Source organism: Cherax quadricarinatus, chromosome 18 (genome assembly GCF_038502225.1).
Source record: "Cherax quadricarinatus isolate ZL_2023a chromosome 18, ASM3850222v1, whole genome shotgun sequence".
NCBI lineage: Eukaryota > Metazoa > Arthropoda > Malacostraca > Decapoda > Parastacidae > Cherax > Cherax quadricarinatus.
The window spans coordinates 13,768,277-13,792,047 of NC_091309.1; the positions used below are offsets into that span (position 1 = coordinate 13,768,277).

At 37.4% G+C, this 23,771-nt stretch overlaps 1 protein-coding gene across 5 annotated transcripts in view; it reads right to left on the bottom strand.

The window, feature by feature from the left end:
• The window catches only part of Cad88C (cadherin 88C), a 346,082-nt gene that overhangs the window by 96,859 nt on the left and 225,452 nt on the right, over positions 1-23,771 (bottom strand). For all 5 annotated transcript variants that reach the window (XM_070086212.1, XM_053777631.2, XM_053777630.2 and 2 more), the window contains 6 exons: positions 14,244-14,382; positions 13,400-13,527; positions 12,222-12,349; positions 11,581-11,703; positions 11,113-11,261; positions 8,117-8,277 (listed from right to left, as the gene is read on the bottom strand). In XM_070086212.1, the coding sequence (XP_069942313.1) occupies positions 8,117-8,277; positions 11,113-11,261; positions 11,581-11,703; positions 12,222-12,349; positions 13,400-13,527; positions 14,244-14,382 (828 nt within the window). The remainder of the gene's footprint in view (positions 1-8,116; positions 8,278-11,112; positions 11,262-11,580; positions 11,704-12,221; positions 12,350-13,399; positions 13,528-14,243; positions 14,383-23,771) is intronic.

The window sequence follows — 23,771 nt, forward strand, 5'->3', positions numbered from 1 at the left end:
AATGGGAATTGACACAGTTGCTTTTTTCTGATGATACTGTGCTTATGGGAGATTCTAGAGAAAAATTGCAAAGGTTAGTGGATGAGTTTGGGAGTGTGTGTAAAGGTAGAAAGTTGAAAGTGAACATAGAAAAGAGTAAGGTAATGAGGGTATCAAATGATTTAGATAAAGAAAAATTGGATATTAAATTGGGGAGGAGGAGTATGGAAGAAGTGAATGTTTTCAGCTACTTGGGAGTTGACGTGTCGGCGGATGGATTTACAAAGGATGAGGTTAATCATAGAATTGATGAGGGAAAAAAGGTGAGTGGTGCGTTGAGGTATATGTGAAGACAAAAAACGTTATCTATGGAGGCAAATAAGGGAATGTATGAAAGTATAGTAGCACCAACACTCTCATATGGGTGTGAAGCTTGGGTGGTAAATGCAGCAGCGAGGAGACGGTTGGAGGCAGTGGAGATGTCCTGTTTAAGGGCAATGTGTGGTGTAAATATTATGCAGAAAATTCGGAGTGTGGAAATTAGGAAAAGGTGTGGAGTTAATAAAAGTATTAGTCAGAGGGCAGAAGAGGGGTTGTTGAGGTGGTTTGGTCATTTAGAGAGAATGGATCAAAGTAGAATGACATGGAAAGCATATAAATCTATAGGGGAAGGAAGGCGGGGTAGGGGTCGTCCTCGAAAGGGTTGGAGAGAGGGGGTAAAGGAGGTTTTGTGGGCAAGGGGCTTGGACTTCCAGCAAGCGTGCGTGAGCGTGTTAGATAGGAGTGAATGGAGACGAATGGTACTTGGGACCTGACGATCTGTTGGAGTGTGAGCAGGGTAATATTTAGTGAAGGGATTCAGGGAAACCGGTTATTTTCATATAGTCGAACTTGAGTCCTGGAAATGGGAAGTACAATGCCTGCACTTTAAAGGAGGGGTTTGGGATATTGGCAGTTTGGAGGGATATGTTGTGTATCTTTATACGTATATGCTTCTAGACTGTTGTATTCTGAGCACCTCTGCAAAAACAGTGATAATGTGCGTGTGGTGAAAGTGTTGAATGATGATGAAAGTATTTTCTTTTTGGGGATTTTCTTTCTTTTTTGGGTCACCCTGCCTCGGTGGGAGACGGCCGACTTGTTGAATATATATATATATATATATATATATATATATATATATATATATATATATATATATATATATATATATATATATATAATTATATATATATATATATACAATATATATATATATATATATATATATATATATATATATATATATATATATATATATATATATATATATATATATATATATATATACATATATATATATATATATATATACAATATATATATATATATATATATATATATATATATATATATATATATATATATATATATATATATATATATATATGCAATAAGATCACAGTAAACAGGTGATTTCACAATATGCAAAACAACCACTGTGAAAGAATAGTGAAATTCCAAGCGCTTTCGTGACTACTCACATTATCAAGGAACAATATGATAATGTGAGTAGTCACGAAAGCGCTTGGAATTTCACTATTCTTTCACAATGGTTGTTTTGCACATTATGAAATCACCTGTTTACTGTGATCTTATTGCATATATATATATATATATATATATATATATATATATATATATATATATATATATATATATATATATATGTATGTATATATATATACGTCCGGTGTGTTGAAAGAAATATATATATATATATATATATATATATATATATATATATATATATATATATATATATATATGTATATATATATATATTATATTATATATATATATATATATATATATATATATATATATATATATATATATATATATATATATATATATATATATATATAATATATATATTCTTTCAACACACCGGCCGTATCCCACCGAGGCGGGGTGGCCCAAAAGGAAAAACGAAAGTTTCTCCTTTTACATTTAGTAATATATACAGGAGAAGGGGTTACTAGCCCCTTGCTCCCGGCATTTTAGTTGCCTTTTACAACAAGCATGGCTATGGAGGAAGAATTCTGTTCCACTTCCCCATGGAGATAAGAGGAAATAAACAAGAACAAGAACTAGAAAGAAAATAGAAGAAAACCCAGAGGGGTGTGTATATATATACATGTATGCTTGTATACATGTATGTATGTGTAGTGTGACCTAAGTGTAAGAAGTATCAAGATATACCTGAAATCTTGCATGTTTATGAGACAGAAAAAAAACACCAGCAATCCTACCATCATGTAAAACAATTACAGGTTTCTGTTTTACACTCACTTGGCAGGACGGTAGTACCTCCCTGGGCGGTTGCTGTCTACCAACCTACTACCTACAACATATAAATATATATATATATATATATATATATATATATATATATATATATATATATATATGTCGTGCCGAATAGGCAGAACTTGCGATCTTGGCTTAAATAGCAACGTTCATCTTGCCATATAGGACAAGTGAAAATTTATGTATGCAATAATTTCGCCAAAATCATTCTAAACCTGACGAAAAAAATATATTTCACTGCGTTTGTTTAGTATTAAATTATTGTAAGCAAATCTAAAATATATTTAGTTGGGTTAGGCTAAAATAAATTGTTCTTGTTATAATAAGGTTAGGTAAGTTTTCTAAGATTCTTTTAGTGCAAAATCATAATTTTTTACATTAACATCAATGAAAAAAATATATCTTTAAACGTATAAGAGAAAATTTTAGAAAGGACTTAATTTTAAATGAGTTCTTGCTAATTGACCAATTTTACATATTCGGCACGACATATATATATATATATATATATATATATATATATATATATATATATATATATATATATATATATATATATATATATATATATATATTCAACAAGTCGGTCGTCTCCCACCGAGGCAGGGTGACCCAAAAAAGAAAGAAAATCCCCAAAAAGAAAATACTTTCATCATCATTCAACACTTTCACCACACTCACACACTATCACTGCTTTTGCAGAGGTGCTCAGAATACAACAATTTAGAAGCATATACGTATAAAGATACACAACATATCCCTCCAAACTGCCAATATCCCAAACCCCTCCTTTAAAGTGCAGGCATTGTACTTCCCATTTCCAGGACTCAAGTCCGACTATATGAAAATAACCGGTTTCCCTGAATCCCTTCACTAAATATTACCCTGCTCACACTCCAACAGATCGTCAGGTCCCAAGTATCATTCGTCTCCATTCACTCCTATCTAACACGCTCATGCACGCTTGCTGGAAGTCCAAGCCCCTCGCCCACAAAACCTCCTTTACCCCCTCTTTCCAACCCTTTCGAGGACGACCCCTACCCCTCTTTCCTTCCCCTATAGATTTATATGCTTTCCATGTCATTCTACTTTGATCCATTCTCTCTAAATGACCAAACCACCTCAACAACCCCTCTTCTGCCCTCTGACTAATGCTTTTATTAACTCCACACCTTCTCCTAATTTCCACACTCCGAATTTTCTGCATAATATTTACACCACACATTGCCCTTAGACAGGACATCTCCACTGCCTCCAACCGTCTCCTCGCTGCTGCATTTACCACCCAAGCTTCACATCCATATAAGGACATCTCCACTGCCTCCAACCGTCTCCTCGCTGCTGCATTTACCACCCAAGCTTCACATCCATATAAGGACATCTCCACTGCCTCCAACCGTCTCCTCGCTGCTGCATTTACCACCCAAGCTTCACATCCATATAAGAGTGTTGGTACTACTATACTTTCATACATTCCCTCCTTTGCCTCCATAGATAACGTTTTTTGACTCCACATATACCTCAACGCACCAATCACTTTTTTTCCCTCATCAATTCTATGATTAACCTCATCCTTCATAAATCCATCCGCCGACACGTCAACTCCCAAGTATCTGAAAACATTCACTTCTTCCATACTCCTCCTCCCCAATTTGATATCCATTTTTTCTTTATCTAAATCATTTGATACCCTCATCACCTTACTCTTTTCTATGTTCACTTTCAACTTTCTACCTTTACACACATTCTCAAACTCATCCACTAACCTTTGCAATTTTTCTTTAGAATCTCCCATAAGCACAGTATCATCAGCAAAAAGTAACTGTGTCAATTCCCATTTTGAATTTGATTCCCCATAATTTAATCCCACCCCTCTCCCGAACACCCTAGCATTTACTTCCTTTACAACCCCATCTATAAATATATTAAAACAACCCTGGTGACATTACACATCCCTGTCTAAGACCTACTTTTACCGGGAAGTATTCTCCTTCTCTTCTACACACCCTAACCTGAGCCTCACTATCCTCATAAAAGCTCTTTACAGCATTTAGTAACTTACCACCTATTCCATAAACTTGCAACATCTGCCACATTGCTCCTCTATCCACTCTATCATATGCCTTTTCTAAATCCATAAATGCAATAAAAACTTCCCTACCTTTATCTAAATACTGTTCACATATATGCTTCAATGTAAACACTTGATCTACACATCCCCTACCCACTCTGAAGCCTCCTTGCTCATCCGCAATTCTACATTCTGTCTTACCTCTAATTCTTTCAATTATAACTCTACCGTATACTTTTCCTGGTATACTCAGTAAACTTATTCCTCTATAATTTTTACAATCTCTTTTGTCCCGTTTCCCTTTATATAAAGGGACTATACATGCTCTCCGCCAATCCCTATTTACCTTCCCCTCTTTCATACATTTATTAAACAAAAGTACCAACCACTCCAACACTATATCCCCCCCTGCTTTTAACATTTCTGTCATGATCCCATCAGTTCCAGCTGCTTTACCCCCTTTCATTCTACGTAATGCCTCACGTACCTCCACCACACTTACATTCTGCTCTTCTTCACTCCTAAAAGATGGTATACCTCCCTGGCCAGTGCATGAAATTACTGCCTCCCTTTCTTCCTCAACATTTAAAAGTTCCTCAAAATATTCTCGCCATCTACCTAATACCTCCCTCTCCCCATCTACTAACTCCCCTACTCTGTTTTTAATGGACAAATCCATATATATATGTAAATACATACATATATATATATATATATATATATATATATATATATATATATATATATATATAAATATACATATATATATATATATCCCTTTTCTGTATGTAAAACTATAGTTATTCTCTATAAAATGTATTTTTTTGTTAATATTTCCCATAAGAAATCATGTAAATCCTATTAATCCATTCCAGACATCCAAAAATATTAAAAAAAAAAAAAACATTTTATAGAGAATAACTATAGTTTTACATACAGAAAAGGGATGAAATTTGAGGGTCCACTGTATATATATATATATATATATATATATATATATATATATATATATACATATATATATATATATATATATATATATATATATATATATATATATATATATATATATATATATATATATATAAGTGGAGGTTATGAGGATAACAAAAAGATTAGGTGATGAAAGATTGAATATCAGATTGGAGGGAGAGAGTATGGAGGAGGTGAACGTATTCAGATATTTGGGAGTGGACGTGTCAGCGGATGGGTCTATGAAAGATGAGGTGAATCATAGAATTGATGAGGGAAAAAGAGTGAGTGGTGCACTTAGGAGTCTGTGGAGACAAAGAACTTTGTCCTTGGAGGCAAAGAGGGGAATGTATGAGAGTATAGTTTTACCAACGCTCTTATATGGGTGTGAAGCGTGGGTGATGAATGTTGCAGCGAGGAGAAGGCTGGAGGCAGTGGAGATGTCATGTCTGAGGGCAATGTGTGGTGTGAATATAATGCAGAGAATTCGTAGTTTGGAAGTTAGGAGGAGGTGCGGGATTACCAAAACTGTTGTCCAGAGGGCTGAGGAAGGGTTGTTGAGGTGGTTCGGACATGTAGAGAGAATGGAGCGAAACAGAATGACTTCAAGAGTGTATCAGTCTGTAGTGGAAGGAAGGCGGGGTAGGGGTCGGCCTAGGAAGGGTTGGAGGGAGGGGGTAAAGGAGGTTTTGTGTGCGAGGGGCTTGGACTTCCAGCAGGCATGCTTGAGCGTGTTTGATAGGAGTGAATGGAGACAAATGGTTTTTAATACTTGACGTGCTGTTGGAGTGTGAGCAAAGTAACATTTATGAAGGGATTCAGGGAAACCGGCAGGCCGGACTTGAGTCCTGGAGATGGGAAGTACAGTGCCTGCACTCTGAAGGAGGGGTGTTAATGTTGCAGTTTAAAAACTGTAGTGTAAAGCACCCTTCTGGCAAGACAGTGATGGAGTGAATGATGGTGAAAGTTTTTCTTTTTCGGGCCACCCTGCCTTGGTGGGAATCGGCCGGTGTGATAAAAAAAAAAAAAAAAAAAACATATATATATATATATATATATATATATATATATATATATATATATAATATCGAAGTATTCTCTGTAAACTCAGTAAATGTGAACAGTATCTCAGTGTATATTAACAGTTAACTATATACCCTAATTTAGGATGTAAGTCATTCCTGAGTGTTACACAGGTGGCTGACAGTCTTACTGACTCGTCCAGTCGACAGTCTATAAACTTCAATCTTAAAAACGGATATAAACACACCTTATACAATTGACATTCACTATGTACACTGTACATAATAAAAAATATAGTTTCATTATGAGTCAGAGGATTTATTAGTATCAAGATATTGTTAACTCATAACCTGCAACAAACTCACCAGCGACAACCAACAAAAAATAACCAAAAATTGATCACATTTAAGTAAGCGATTAAAGACTGGCACATGACTAAGAACGCTATCTCATATCTTATCCAGCTTATCACAAGGAGTTTAAGTGCCGTAATGCTAATCCTGTCATAAATTGCTTTGCACAGCGGTAGCGGCATAATCAAATATGATGAACAACAGAAGAAAAAACTAATAAACAAAGAAAATAATGAAAATAAAATTTAACTGGGCGCCTTAGAGCATGGCTGCCTTTGTGAGGTATCTATTTTCTAATGGTTATAATTGTAATTATAATTTTTAAAGGGGTGGACCGGTAAACCAGCGGAAGGCCTCGGTCAGATGACCAAAAGTTGTAGCTGTGACTAAGACCCGCGTCAGGAAACACTTGTCCTGTTTCCTGACAAACATTACCTAACCTAACGTGAGACCTCTGTCTTCACTTACATGAAGTTCAAGACGCTGAGCACTTGTTGCCAGACTCCCGTCTCATCTATACTTCAGAATACATATCAACTCAAAATTACCTCTCCATTACTACTGTCTCAGTGATGGACTGATTACATCGTGTTTACATCTCTATTGTTTCTTCTACCTCCTCTGTCCTCGACTGAAGAAGCCTACTGTAAAGACGAAACGTTTCGGAATAAAGATACCTAACTGTTGTACATGTATCTTACATATCAACTTGCCGGTATTTATACAATTATCATATTTATTACTGTCTCCAGTGTTACAATCGCCTGTGAAGACACTGGAGACGCCTGAAGCCCGCTGCTGCTGCGCGGGCGAATACGACAACAGAGACGTATACGTGTATTACTCATGTACTTGTCAATATTGCATACCATTTACAATACAGCTCGAGTGCTTTTAAAGTAATCCTTGCGGCTCTGATGTTTTTAACTTAACAATTCAATGTTAACAGTGAAACATATATTTTCCAATTTTCATCCAAGCCAATTTGTTTTATCAATTAGTAATCAATGAATTAATGTTCCATCAAGGTAGTACTAACGTGTAGGCAGAAAAAACTGAATAAACGAAATTGTCCCATCATCTGAGATAAAATATACGAGTCTCTGTTAGAGTTCTCGAGTCCACTGCCCTCCAATACATAATTCTAGACAACAGTCTGACTGATCAGACAGTACTGTGATTACTGGACGAAGGATGAAGCCTCCACTAATCCACGCGTTGAATTAACCCAGCACGAGGTTGTTTTTATTACACTTCGTGCAGTATATATACTTATAAACACAAACAGAAAGATGAACGTTTACTACGACTTAATCTGAATTCATGTAGCGATAATTTAATGTCAGAACAGACATTCAAAACTTACTTTGATGGTGAGGTTAAAATATCTGATGTCTCCCTCCTGGTCGATGGCCTCAAAGTCGAGAGGCGCCGCTGGTTTGATCTCCCCGCTCAGGGGGTGAATGGTGAAGTTACTCAGTGGGTCACCACTCAGGATGGTGTAGCGAACCTCGTGGTTTACAGTGCCTGCACACCACACGAGTACACAGTCAAAACATTGTGCAAATAGTGACACATGTAGATTAGCATAAAAAAAATACGTATACAAAAAAAAAAAAAATAGAAAAAAATAAACTACTGTACCTCAATTTATGTTTATTGGATGACTAAGATTTCACAGTTTACCACATTTATATACCTATTATAACCACACTCTTAATTAATGTAAACAATGTTGTAATTTACAGCGTAAGTCAGCAAAAAATCTGTAACTTTAAGGAAAATAAAGGTTATTCGTTTACTTAGACTATTATTCTAGTTCAAGTGTGGATAATTAATACTAGAACTTTTTGATATTAAGTGTGTTGGTAAATTTTAGCCTTAACGACCCACATGCAGTTAACACAGCGATGAGCAGAGTAACTCGTATACAGTAAGTGGAGTGACTCGTACACAGTAAGTGGAGTGACTCGTATACAGTAAGTGGAGTAACTCGTATACAGTAAGTGGAGTGATTCGTATACAGTAAGTGGAGTAACTCGTATACAGTAAGTGGAGTGATTCGTATACAGTAAGTGGAGTGACTCGTATACAGTAAGTGGAGTGACTCGTATACAGTAAGTGGAATGACTCGTATACAGTAAGTGGAGTAACTCGTATACAGTAAGTGGAGTGACTCGTACACAGTGGAGTAACTCGTATACAGTAAGTGGAGTAACTCGTATACAGTAAGTGGAGTGACTCGTATACAGTAAGTGGAGTGACTCGTATACAGTAAGTGGAGTAACTCGTATACAGTAAGTGGAGTAACTCGTATACAGTAAGTGGAGTGACTCGTATACAGTAAGTGGAATGACTCGTATACAGTAAGTGGAGTAACTCGTATACAGTAAGTGGAGTGACTCGTATACAGTAAGTGGAGTGACTCGTATACAGTAAGTGGAGTAACTCGTATACAGTAAGTGGAGTAACTCGTATACAGTAAGTGGAGTGACTCGTATACAGTAAGTGGAATGACTCGTATACAGTAAGTGGAATGACTCATATACAGTAAGTGGAGTGACTCGTATACAGTAAGTGGAGTGACTCGTATACAGTAAGTGGAGTAACTCGTATACAGTAAGTGGAGTGACTCGTACACAGTAAGTGGAGTGACTCGTATACAGTAAGTGGAGTGACTCGTATACAGTAAGTGGAGTGACTCGTATACAGTAAGTGGAATGACTCGTATACAGTAAGTGGAGTGACTCGTAAACAGTAAGTGGAGCGACTCGTATACAGTAAGTGGAGCGACTCGTATACAGTAAGTGGAGCGACTCGTATACAGTAAGTGGAGTGACTCGTACACAGTAAGTGGAGTGACTCGTATACAGTAAGTGGAGCGACTCGTATACAGTAAGTGGAGCGACTCGTATACAGTAAGTGGAGTGACTCGTACACAGTAAGTGGAGTGACTCGTATACAGTAAGTAGAGTGACTCGTATACAGTAAGTGGAATGACTCGTATACAGTAAGTGGAGCGACTCGTATACAGTAAGTGGAGTGACTCGTACACAGTAAGTGGAGTGACTCGTATACAGTAAGTGGAGTGACTCGTATACAGTAAGTGGAATGACTCGTATACAGTAAGTGGAGTGACTCGTAAACAGTAAGTGGAGTGACTCATATACAGTAAGTGGAGCGACTCGTATACAGTAAGTGGAGCGACTCGTATACAGTAAGTGGAGTGACTCGTACACAGTAAGTGGAGTGACTCGTATACAGTAAGTGGAGCGACTCGTATACAGTAAGTGGAGCGACTCGTATACAGTAAGTGGAGTGACTCGTACACAGTAAGTGGAGTGACTCGTATACAGTAAGTAGAGTGACTCGTATACAGTAAGTGGAATGACTCGTATACAGTAAGTGGAGCGACTCGTATACAGTAAGTGGAGTGACTCGTACACAGTAAGTGGAGTGACTCATATACAGTAAGTGGAGCGACTCGTATACAGTAAGTGGAGCGACTTGTATACAGTAAGTGGAGTGACTCGTACACAGTAAGTGGAGTGACTCGTATACAGTAAGTAGAGTGACTCGTATACAGTAAGTGGAATGACTCGTATACAGTAAGTGGAGTGACTTGTATACAGTAAGTGGAATGACTCGTATACAGTAAGTAGAGTGACTCGTATACAGTAAGTGGAATGACTCGTATACAGTAAGTGGAGTGACTCGTATACAGTAAGTGGAATGACTCGTATACAGTAAGTGGAGTGACTCGTAAACAGTAAGTGGAGTGACTCGTATACAGTAAGTGGAGTGACTCGTATACAGTAAGTGGAATGACTCGTATACAGTAAGTGGAGTGACTCGTATACACTCAGTGCAGTGACTCGTATACAGTAAGTGGAATCACTCGTATACAGTAAGTGGAGTGACTCGTATACAGTAAGTGGAGTGACTCATATACAAGTGGAGTGACTCGTATACAGTAAGTGGAGTGACTCGTATACAGTAAACTAGGTGAGTACAAATAGGAAGCGCGTCTGTCTGGCGCTCAGCAGACGGAGGATCAAGCCTCCACGTCATGCGCTGAATGATCCCCATGGATTTAGCGCTTAACATAAATTATATATATATATATCGTATACAGTAAGTGGAGTGACTCGTATACACTCAATACAGTGACTCATATACAGTAAGTGGAATCACTCGTATACAGTAAGTGGAGTGACTCGTATACACTCAGTGCAGTGACTCGTATACAGTAAGTGGAGTGACTCGTATACACTCAATACAGTGACTCATGTACAGTAAGTGGAATCACTCGTATACAGTAAGTGGAATGACTCATATATACTAAGTGGAGGAGTGACGCACCATTGAGGTCATCATCTCTGGCGGTGACAACGAAGGGTTCAGGGAAGGTGGCAGAGTTCTCGTAGAGTCGAGCCTCGTAGCGCCTCTGCAAGAACACTGGCGGGTGGTCGTTCACATCCTCCACCACCACCTTCACCACCACGGTGTTCCTGCCACACAAGACACTATTGGTAAGTCTTACGTCAATTATCTTCGCATGTCCTAAATTTAATCAAGCATCACCCAACACTACAAATAAGTTTTATCTGCATGATTTACACCCTGTAAATCTTCCTTCAACCAACACACTGTGTAACTCAACCATCGCAACATTTAAAATTATTTAATATTCATATTATTTTTATATACAGAGAGAGAGAGAGAGAGAGAGAGAGAGAGAGAGAGAGAGAGAGAGAGAGAGAGAGAGAGAGAGAGAGAGAGAGAGAGAGAGAGAGAGAGAGTAAACAAGGTGAGCCAGTGCGTACTAACCTGTTGCCGCGGCCGAGGTCATCTCTGGCCTCCACAGTGAGGTAGTGTTGAGCAACACTCTCCCTGTCCAAGGCTCCGGCCTCCTTCAAGGTGATCACTCCAGTCTCTGGCTCCATCTCCAGTCTGTGGGTAAACATCACCAAGGTCACACTTCATCAAGGTTACACTTCAAGGTCACACTTCATCAAGGTTACACTTCATCAAGGTCACACAACTATAATAGTCTGCTTAATTAACCACTAAACACCCAGTAAAAAATAACGTTGTCCCTTCAAGCAGTGTGGCCTTGATGCTGAAGGGTTCTTGATCCAAGCAATTGGAGCTATGCTCCCATTCCATTCATCAAACCAACACTATCACACTAGGGGACGTCTCAAACCAACATGTTTCTTACTAAGGGATGACTTAAACCATCGTTCTCACACTAGCGGATGTCTTACACCAATATTCTTAAACCTGGGTATGTCCTGAACTAATATTCTCACACTAGGGGAATGTCATGAACTAATATTCTCACACTAGGGGAATGTCATGAACTAATATTCTCACACTAGGGGAATGTTATGAACTAATATTCTCACACTAGGGGAATGTCATGAACAAGAAATACAGTAAAGCACTACAACCTTATAAGAACTTACTTGTCGGCTAGGGCGCCCCTCAGGTCGGTGTACCTGATGCCCCGAGTACCGTAGGTGTCACTGTCAGGGTCGGAAGCCTGCACCCATACCAGCGTCGCCCCTACTGCAGCGTCCTCGGGAATCAACACCTGCCACACACACCATCACACATGTATAAAACACATGCACACACGGTTGGGCAGTATACCTCATACGAGGTATACTTCTGTACTGATAATTATGCACTGCATAATTATAAGATTTTTCGGTGACAAATCAGCATCGGGAATTTTCAGACTGATATGTGTCTCTCCAGAAAATCCTGATTAAATTTCAAGGGAAATGTTAGTTAGTACACAGTGAAAAAAATACCTATACATTTCAGATCGTCCCAACTTCTTAGGAAATACATGCAGCTTTAAATCTCAAAAAACACCAGATATTTTCAGATTTTTTTTTTTTAGCAACAAATGATATTTAGGAAAATGTGATGATGCAATCACCACGTGAAATGAAACAAAATTTTCCAAGCGTTTTCAATTAAAAAACATCACCAGGTGGTGATTCTTTTCGTCACGGGAAATTGCACATTACATTAACCAACACTTTGGGGAGGAAAATTCACATTTGTGGATCATCGTCATGTCACCAGCAGATGCTAATTGACAATGATTCAGGGAAGACTGAAACATCCACAGTTTCTTCTTTGTTAAAAATGTGGGTTAATCTTTAGCTGCTCCAGCCCCGGAATTGTGACTATTTTTCAGAACGTATAGTTACGCTGTACTTTCAACCTGCTGCTAGTGATACAAATACAAGGTGTCCGGCAAGTCCATGTTCATTTTTTCCGTGTGATAACCTGAAGATAAATTACCCAAGTGTACAAATCGTGATTTGCTTGCGTGAACAATATTATATTGTAGCTATAAATAAAAGGCTTGCCTTTTTTATATCTTTACCTGCATTTACGAGCGCATACACATATTTATACGTAACTTAAACGATTAAAAGCAATTGTAGTCGTTTTCATTAAATATGAATCACATACAGACGTTATGTACGAATAACACATCACGAGAGCACTTGGAATTTTTTATCTTGGTTCATTATGAAGGTACATACAAAGGCATGACGGTTATATTATTGTATTTCATGTATGTATAAAGAGAGGGGTGTAGGCATCACCAGTACCCGCTTACCTCGTACTGATCCTCGCTGAAAATCGGGAAGTTGTCGTTGGTGTCTCGTATATGGACGGTGACGAGGGCTGAGGATGACTTGGGTCTCTCAGCAACAGTTTCCCGTGCTACCACTGTGAAGTTCACCACTGGGAAATACAAGAAAACTTGAACTTCGTCTTGCACCATAACTGCCGGACTTTATCCAGTTTTTCCTATGTTTAATCTATAAAATGTATACTAACATATATATTTGTATTCGAGAGTTGTTGGGAGGCTGAAGCACGACACTTCAAAATACAAACGAGCAGCTCTACCAAAGTACCATAGGCATTCACATGACCTCAGAATCATTGTACAAATTTATCCTATTGGTCTATAAAATCATTAAACTTCGCTAATTTAGTGAATGAAGTTACAGAAAAGGAGGCGAGTGATTTTTGTACAGGTAACATTCCTGCCCGAGAGGCACATTCATGCTAGTGGCTTTATTTGTGCTTAACAATACTTTATTGTATGTAAACTGCAATCTGTATGCTACACAAAGCCATAAAATACGTTTCTTTGTTTGTAAGCTGATCCTCTCTTTAATGTTAATGTACATATATAGTAACTCAATTTACCTCATTCCTAATATTTCTTTTATTGTAACTGATTTTCACATAGCTGCGTTACTTAGCTGTTTTAACTTTTAAAATTTAAATAATAAGATATTAAAAGGACCCTGGGTAATTTACGCTATGTATGATAATTGTACTTATGTATACTTGTACCTAAATCAACGTACTTATTTAACATACGTTTAAAGACAATTTTTTATTATTGATTGTGCCTGAAATTATATCAGCATGAAAAGTCATTTTACCTTTAACCTTTTCATAATCGAGCAACGCCGGGTTCCTCACACGGATGAGAAAGGAGGCGAAGTTGACTCCTTCAGGAGGCGTTATGTCAAACATCCCTCCGTCACCCTCCAGGAACATCCTGAAGGTTCCGTTGTTTCCCTGAAAGTGGCACCGGACAAACGATATTCACAAAACAAGGTAAACAATCTGATTTAAAATCTCAACGGAAATTTTCACAAAAGTTATAAAACAAAAAATAAGTAAGTGTAGCATGCGCAGTTTCTCTCAAAACCACAACAGAAAACGACAGCGAGGCGCTGTATATTACAGGCATGACCATCCCAGTTTGATGTATTATGAGATTCACAATTCATATATTCAACATTTACATTATATATGCATATAATTCACGCTCATAAATTTCTTCCAGTCAGAAAATAATGAAATTTATGTTATAAAAATGAAAGTGGTACGAAATATCAGATTTTCAGAATACAAGTAAATTTCTCACAAACAGATACTGTATGACTAGTAGATAGATATATGGAATGTTATTACTGTCTAGGACGTATATGAAGTCTCAATGACCTTCGTGTTGTGAGGAAAGCCTTAAATCTAATAGGCTTTACTGACTGTATAAATGCAGTGTGTCCAGTGTTTGTTTTTGTATAATTTCAAAACTTCTGTATCAATAGCTCAATTGATTTATTAAATAAAATTTAACTAATCTTAAATCAAACTGCTATTACAAAATTTAGCCATTTTTTTTACCATCTTTTAATTTTCTGTAAAGCAGTAACACCTACCCTACAGGCCCATACAAGCAAAACTGTAAATGATCTTTCCTATCCCATTTAAAGTCAAAATATTTATTCTTTTCCATTTATCCACCAATATATTTTTTTTAATATATAGAAGATAATCCCCGGTAGACAACATTCTTCTGTAAATAACAAAAAGGCACAATACCGTGACTGGAACGATACACAAATAACCCGCACATAAAAGACAGAAGCTTACGACGACGTTTCGGTCCGACTTGGACCATTGACAAAGTCACACTGTGTGACTGTCAATGGTCCAAGTCGGACCGAAACGTCGTCGTAAGCTTCTGTCTTTTATGTGCGGGTTATTTGTGTAACATTCTTCTGTATATCCTTCCACCCTTCTTCCCTTCCCAGTGATAATTAGTCTAAATCTGGTGCTTTATTTTTGTCAATATATACGTATATATACATACATATATATATATATATATATATATATATATATATATATATATATATATATATATATATATATATATATATATATATATATATATATATATACATATATATATATATACATATATATATATATATATATATATATATATATATATATATATATATATATAATATATATATAATATATATATATGTCGTGCCTAATAGGTAAAGCTGGCCAATTAGCAAGAACTCATTTAAAATTAAGTCCTTTCTAAAATTTTCTCTTATACGTTTAAAGATATATTTTTTTCATTAATGTTGATGAAAAAATTTATAATTTTGCACCAAAAGAAACTTAGAAAACTTACCTAACCTTATTATAACAAGCGCAATTTATTTTAGCCTAACCCAACTAAATATATTTTAGATTTGTTTACAATAATTTAATACTAAACAAACACAGTGAAATATATTTTTTTCGTTAGGGTCAGAATGATTTTGGCGAAATTATTGCATACACAAATTTTCACTTTTCCTATATGGCAAGATGAACGTTGCTATTTAAGCCAAGATCGCAAGTTCTGCCTATTCGGCACGACATTATATATATATATATATATATATATATATATATATATATATATATATATATATATATATATATATATATATATATATATTCAACAAGTCGGCCGTCTCCCACCGAGGCAGGGTGACCCAAAAAAAGAAAGAAAATCCCCAAAAAGAAAATACTTTCATCATTCAACACTTTCACCACACTCACACATTATCACTGTTTTTGCAGAGGTGCTCAGAATACAACAGCTTAGAAGCATATACGTATAAAGATACACAGCATATCCCTCCAAACTGCCAATATCCCAAACCCCTCCTTTAAAGTGCAGGCATTGTACTTCCCATTTCCAGGACTCAAGTCCGACTATATGAAAATAACCGGTTTCCCTGAATCCCTTCACTAAATATTACCCTGCTCACACTCCAGCAGATCGTCAGGTCCAAAGTATCATTCGTCTCCATTCACTCCTAACACGCTCATGCACGCTTGCTGGAAGTCCAAGCCCCTCGCCCACAAAACCTCCTTTACCCCCTCTTTCCAACCCTTTCGAGGACGACCCCTACCCCTCCCTCCTTCCCCTATAGATTTATACGCTTTCCATATCATTCTACTTTGATCCATTCTCTCTAAATGACCAAACCACCTCAACAACCCCTCTTCTGCCCTCTGACTAATGCTTTTATTAACTCCACAACTTCTCCTAATTTCCACACTCCGAATTTTCTGCATAATATTTACACAACACATTGCCCTTAGACAGGACATCTCCACTGCCTCCAACCGTCTCCTCGCTGCTGCATTTACCACCCAAGCTTCACATCCATATAAGAGTGTTGGTACTACTATACTTTCATACATTTCCTTCTTTGCCTCCATAGATAACGTTTTTTGACTCCACATATACCTCAACGCACCACTCACCTTTTTTCCCTCATCAATTCTATGATTAATCTCATCCTTCATAAATCCATCCGCAGACACGTCAACTCCCAAGTATCTGAAAACATTCACTTCTTCCATACTTCTCCTCCCCAATTTGATAGCCAATTTTTCTTCATCTAAATCATTTGATACCCTCATCACCTAACTCTTTTCTATGTTCACTTTCAACTTTCTACCTTTACACACATTCTCAAACTCATCCACTAACCTTTGCAATTTTTCTTTAGAATCTCCCATAAGCACAGTATCATCAGCAAAAAGTAACTGTGTCAATTCCCATTTTGAATTTGATTCCCCATAATTTAACCCCACCCCTCTCCCGAACACCCTAGCATTTACTTCTTTTACAACCCCATCTATAAATATATTAAACAACCATGGTGACATTACACATCCCTGTCTAAGACCTACTTTTACCGGGAAGTATTTTCCCTCTCTTCTACACACCCTAACCTGAGCCTCACTATCCTCATAAAAACTCTTAACAGCATTTAGTAACTTACCACCTATTCCATATACTTGCAACATCTGCCACATTGCTCCTCTATCCACTCTATCATATGCCTTTTCTAAATCCATAAATGCAATAAAAACTTCCCTACCTTTATCTAAATACTGTTCACATATATGCTTCAATGTAAACACTTGATCTACACATCCCCTACCCACTCTGAAGCCTCCCTGCTCATCCGCAATCCTACATTCTGTCTTACCTCTAATTCTTTCAATTATAACCCTACCGTATACTTTTCCTGGTATACTCAGTAAACTTATTCCTCTATAATTTTTACCCCTTTTTGACCCCTTTCCCTTTATATAAAGGAACTATACATGCTCTCCGCCAATCCCTAGGTACCTTCCCCTCTTTCATACATTTATTAAACAAAAGTACCAAGCACTCCCGCGTTGACCCCCGGAACTCTCTCCAGGTAAACTCCAACACTATATCCCCCCCTGCTTTTAACATTTCTGTCATGATCCCATCAGTTCCAGCTGCTTTACCCCCTTTCATTCTACGTAATGCCTCACGTACCTCCACCACACTTACATTCTGCTCTTCTTCACTCCTAAAAGATGGTATGCCTCCCTGGCCAGTGCATGAAATTACCGCCTCCCTTTCTTCCTCAACATTTAAAAGTTCCTCAAAATATTCTCGCCATCTACCTAATACCTCCCTTTCCCCATCTACTAATTCCCCTACTCTGTTTTTAACTGACAAATCCATACTTTCCCTAGGCTTTCTTAACTTGTTTAACTCACTCCAAAATTTTTTCTTATTTTCATTAAAATTTCTTGACAGTGCCTCTCCCACTCTATCATCTGCTCTCCTTTTGCATTCTCTCACCACTCTCTTCACCTTTCTTTTACTCTCCATATACTCTGCTCTTCTTATAACACTTCTGCTTTGTAAAAACCTCTCATAAGCTACCTTTTTCTCTTTTATCACACCCTTTACTTCATCATTCCACCAGTCACTCCTCTTTCCTCCTGCCCCCATCCTCCTATAACCACAAACTTCTGCCCCACATTCTAATACTGCATTTTTAAAACTATTCCAACCCTCTTCAACCCCCCCACTACTCATCTTTGCACTAGCCCACCTTTCTGCCAATAGTCGCTTATATCTCACCCGAACTTCCTCCTCCCTTAGTTTATACACTTTCACCTCCCTCTTACTTGTTGTTGCCACCTTCCTCTTTTCCCATCTACCTCTTACTCTAACTGTAGCTACAACTAAATAATGATCCGATATATCAGTTGCCCCTCGATAAACATGTACATCCTGGAGCCTACCCATCAACCTTTTATCCACCAATACATAATCTAACAAACTACTTTCATTACGTGCTACATCATACCTTGTATATTTATTTATCCTCTTTTTCATAAAATATGTATTACTTATTACCAAATTTCTTTCTACACATAGCTCAATTAAAGGCTCCTCATTTACATTTACCCCTGGCACCCCAAATTTACCTACTACTCCCTCCATAACATTTTTACCCACTTTAGCATTGAAATCCCCAACCACCATTACTCTCACACTTGATTCAAAACTCCCCACGCATTCACTCAACATTTCCCAGAATCTCTCTCTCCTCTACACTTCTCTCTTCTCCAGGTGCATACACACTTACTATAACCCATTTTTCACATCCAATCTTTATTTTACTCCACATAATCCTTGAATATATACATTTGTAGTCCCTCTTTTCCTGCCATAGCTTATCCTTCAACATTATTGCTACTCCTTCTTTAGCTCTAACTCTATTTGAAACCCCTGACCTAATCCCATTTATTCCTCTCCATTGAAACTCTCCCACCCCCTTCAGCTTTGTTTCACTTAAAGCCAGGACATCCAGTTTCTTCTCATTCATAACATCCACAATCATCTCTTTCTTATCATTTGCACAACATCCACGCACATTCAGACTTCCCACTTTGACAATTTTCTTCTTCTTATTCTTTTTAGTAATCTTTACAGGAAAAGGGGTTACTAGCCCATTGTTCCCGGCATTTTAGTTGACTTTTACAACACGCATGGCTTACGGAGGAAAGATTCTTATTCCACTTCCCCATGGATATAAAAGGAAAAGTAATAAGACCAAGAACTATTAAGATAAAATCAAAGAAAACTCCGATGAGTGTGTATAAATAAACGTGTACATGTATGTGTAGTGTGACCTAAGTGTAAGTAGAAGTAGCAAGACGTACCTGTAATCTTGCATGTTTATGAGACAGACAAAAGACACCAGCAATCCTACCATCATGTAAAACAATTACAGGCTTTCGTTTTACACTCACTTGGCAGGACGGTAGTACCTCCCTGGGTGGTTGGAAAAGGCGTATGACAGGGTGGATAGGGGGGCAATGTGGCAGATGTTGCAAGTGTATGGTGTAGGAGGTAGGTTACTGAAAGCAGTGAAGAGTTTTTACGAGGATAGTGAGGCTCAAGTTAGAGTATGTAGGAAAGAGGGAAATTTTTTCCCAGTAAAAGTAGGCCTTAGACAAGGATGTGTGATGTCACCGTGGTTGTTTAATATATTTATAGATGGGGTTGTAAGAGAAGTAAATGCGAGGGTCTTGGCAAGAGGCGTGGAGTTAAAAGATAAAGAATCACACACAAAGTGGGAGTTGTCACAGCTGCTCTTTGCTGATGACACTGTGCTCTTGGGAGATTCTGAAGAGAAGTTGCAGAGATTGGTGGATGAATTTGGTAGGGTGTGCAAAAGAAGAAAATTAAAGGTGAATACAGGAAAGAGTAAGGTTATGAGGATAACAAAAAGATTAGGTGATGAAAGATTGAATATCAGATTGGAGGGAGAGAGTATGGAGGAGGTGAACGTATTCAGATATTTGGGAGTGGACGTGTCAGCGGATGGGTCTATGAAAGATGAGGTGAATCATAGAATTGATGAGGGAAAAAGAGTGAGTGGTGCACTTAGGAGTCTGTGGAGACAAAGAACTTTGTCCTTGGAGGCAAAGAGGGGAATGTATGAGAGTATAGTTTTACCAACGCTCTTATATGGGTGTGAAGCGTGGGTGATGAATGTTGCAGCGAGGAGAAGGCTGGAGGCAGTGGAGATGTCATGTCTGAGGGCAATGTGTGGTGTGAATATAATGCAGAGAATTCGTAGTTTGGAAGTTAGGAGGAGGTGCGGGATTACCAAAACTGTTGTCCAGAGGGCTGAGGAAGGGTTGTTGAGGTGGTTCGGACATGTAGAGAGAATGGAGCGAAACAGAATGACTTCAAGAGTGTATCAGTCTGTAGTGGAAGGAAGGCGGGGTAGGGGTCGGCCTAGGAAGGGTTGGAGGGAGGGGGTAAAGGAGGTTTTGTGTGCGAGGGGCTTGGACTTCCAGCAGGCATGCGTGAGCGTGTTTGATAGGAGTGAATGGAGACAAATGGTTTTTAATACTTGACGTGCTGTTGGAGTGTGAGCAAAGTAACATTTATGAAGGGATTCAGGGAAACCGGCAGGCCGGACTTGAGTCCTGGAGATGGGAAGTACAGTGCCTGCACTCTGAAGGAGGGGTGTTAATGTTGCAGTTTAAAAACTGTAGTGTAAAGCACCCTTCTGGCAAGACAGTGATGGAGTGAATGATGGTGAAAGTTTTTCTTTTTCGGGCCACCCTGCCTTGGTGGGAATCGGCCGGTGTGATAATAAAAAAATAAATATATATATATATATATATATATATGTCGTGCCGAATATGTAAAACTGGTCAATTAGCAAGAACTCATTTAAAATTAAGTCCTTTTTAAAATTTTCTCTTATACGTTTAAAGATATATTTTTTTCATTAATGTTGAGGTAAAAATTTATAATTTTGCACCAAAAGGAACTTAGAAAACTTACCTAACCTTATTATAACAAGCGCAATTTATTTTAGCCTAACCCAACTAAATATATTTTAGATTTGTTTACAATAATTTAATACTAAACAAACACAGTGAAATATATTTTTTTCGTTAGGTTCAGAATTATTTTGGCGAAATTATAGCATACACAAATTTTCACTTGTCCTATATGGCAAGATGAGCGTTGCTATTTAAGCCAAGATCGCAAGTTCTGCCTATTCGGCACGACATATATATATATATATATATATATATATAAAATTTTATCTCTTAGTAATTTCAGTGAGCGTTTTGTAAGATGTCTTTTGTCATTTAAATTCTCTTTCTTTTCCAATAAACTTCTTAATATCACTGTTATAAACGTCACAATTTTTTTTATAAATTTAACAGAAATTCCTTGAAGGATATAATTTCATTTAGTACCTAAATAATAAATTTATATCCACGATTATTTTAAAATCAAACTCTGAGTATATTACAAAAAATAATGTAAACAAAATGGAATATTTTTTAAAAATCATTACTGCTGTAACTAATTCACACCAACTCAACATTATACTCTCCGAAATATTCCTCGCATCTGGACACGTACTGAAATAATTGAACCACTTATGTACAGTTCCTCACTGATGATAAACATGAAGCTGTCGACTAGTCTGACTGTCTTCAACAAAGGTAAAAATAAAGTTTTTAATAAGAGTATTGACTACCTTGCGCCCATGGCGGCTGGTTGCCATTATATAGGCTTTATTAAGCACTAAACTACACAAGTGTGTACTAGCCGCCATACTTCTGCAGTACTACACACTAATACATACAAATCTGAAATACATGTATTGTACGAGTAACAGATGAAACACATGTCAAGCTTTAGTGTAAATCACAGAGTTATGTTATTGCCATTTTAGGGTAAGTTTTACGGATATGAAATACAGGAATTTAGAGTGAGAGCAGCTCCCACCTTGTGATGAGGATGTTAATTCATACTTACCCGCACCGCCTCCTGCCTCCCTTCAACACCCTTAACATTATACATTTAACTACCTTCCTTTCCCGCAAGTTACACAAACGCGTAAGTACAATGAATTATTCATTAAAACATCTATATAGTGATAAAATCATCAGCTATAGACTTTCCGTGAAAACCAGTCTCGGTAAGAGAGGAGCGGGTAGGTGTAGGGCGGCAGGATGTGGCTACCACAACACAAATCTACAGGAAGAGGAATATCTTGCGACAGGAGAGATCCAACACAATTATCGCCACAGTTTTCTCCTTAAAGTCTGAATATGTACAGAGACTTTATTTTAAGCTTAAAAGCAAAATGTGCTTAATCTTTGTTTAAGTCAGAACAACCTTGAAATTAGCGACTGTAAGGAGCCTACATGTTAATATTATAACACAAGACCGAGGACCACTTTTGTCTACATGTATATGTGCTCGTGTGGAAGAATATTAATATTAGTATCAAACAGGAAAACATTTCTTTTGACACGTCGGTATGTTACAGATATCTTTTAGTATAATACTACCTTTATTATGCATCCTATACCTATCTTTACACACGGCGAAGGCTTTTTTTTCTTTTGGCTTCGTTCTAGTGACGTCGGGAGAACGGAATATCGAACATAAAATAACAAATCACTTCACTTTCCCAATATACCCTAATGAACTTGCGAATCATATGGTTATAATTAACGATGCAAATAACATGTGGTATATAATCTACAATGTAAGCAAAAAATTACATTTGCGCCTCAAACTGTACATTTACAACAAATGTTATGTTGCATTATGTGACCCTGTACTCTGGCATTGTTGAAGGTATTTCAGAGTCCTCATGAAGCTGGTCAGTTAGTAAGGAGTGAATCCAATATTTAACGGAGTTCCAACTGCATGGCCAAATTTACATATTCAAATAGTGAAAATACAAAAGAGAGAATAATAATAGGAAAACAGAGATATACATTTTTTTTAACCGAGTGCTGAGAAGCACATAACAAACACAGGCGTGACACAACACAAGAAGCAGGACCAATAACATGATATATAAAACAGTAAACACAGGCGTACCAGCTCTCATGGAGGTACCTTGCTGCATGATATACACCGTCCCAGCTGTGTTTAACGTACTTGTAATGTATTAATTAGGCAGTCAAAAATATTTAACAGTATTAAATACAAAAGCGAAACAGAAGAACTCTTAAGAGAGTTTAAAATGAATGGATGGAAGCGTACAAGAGCGATCCCCAGGGTGTTGTGGTGCTAAGCTTATACCAGATCTCTCCTCACATACAAACACCAATATTTCTATAAGCACCATTATAAACAGTTCAACTCACCTGGTCCATATCCCACACATTAATATGTCCCTTGAAAGATCGAAGCCATATTAGGATCATAAGAACCAATTACCAAAATACTCATAAAAACGTATTATTTTATAAATCCGATCCAA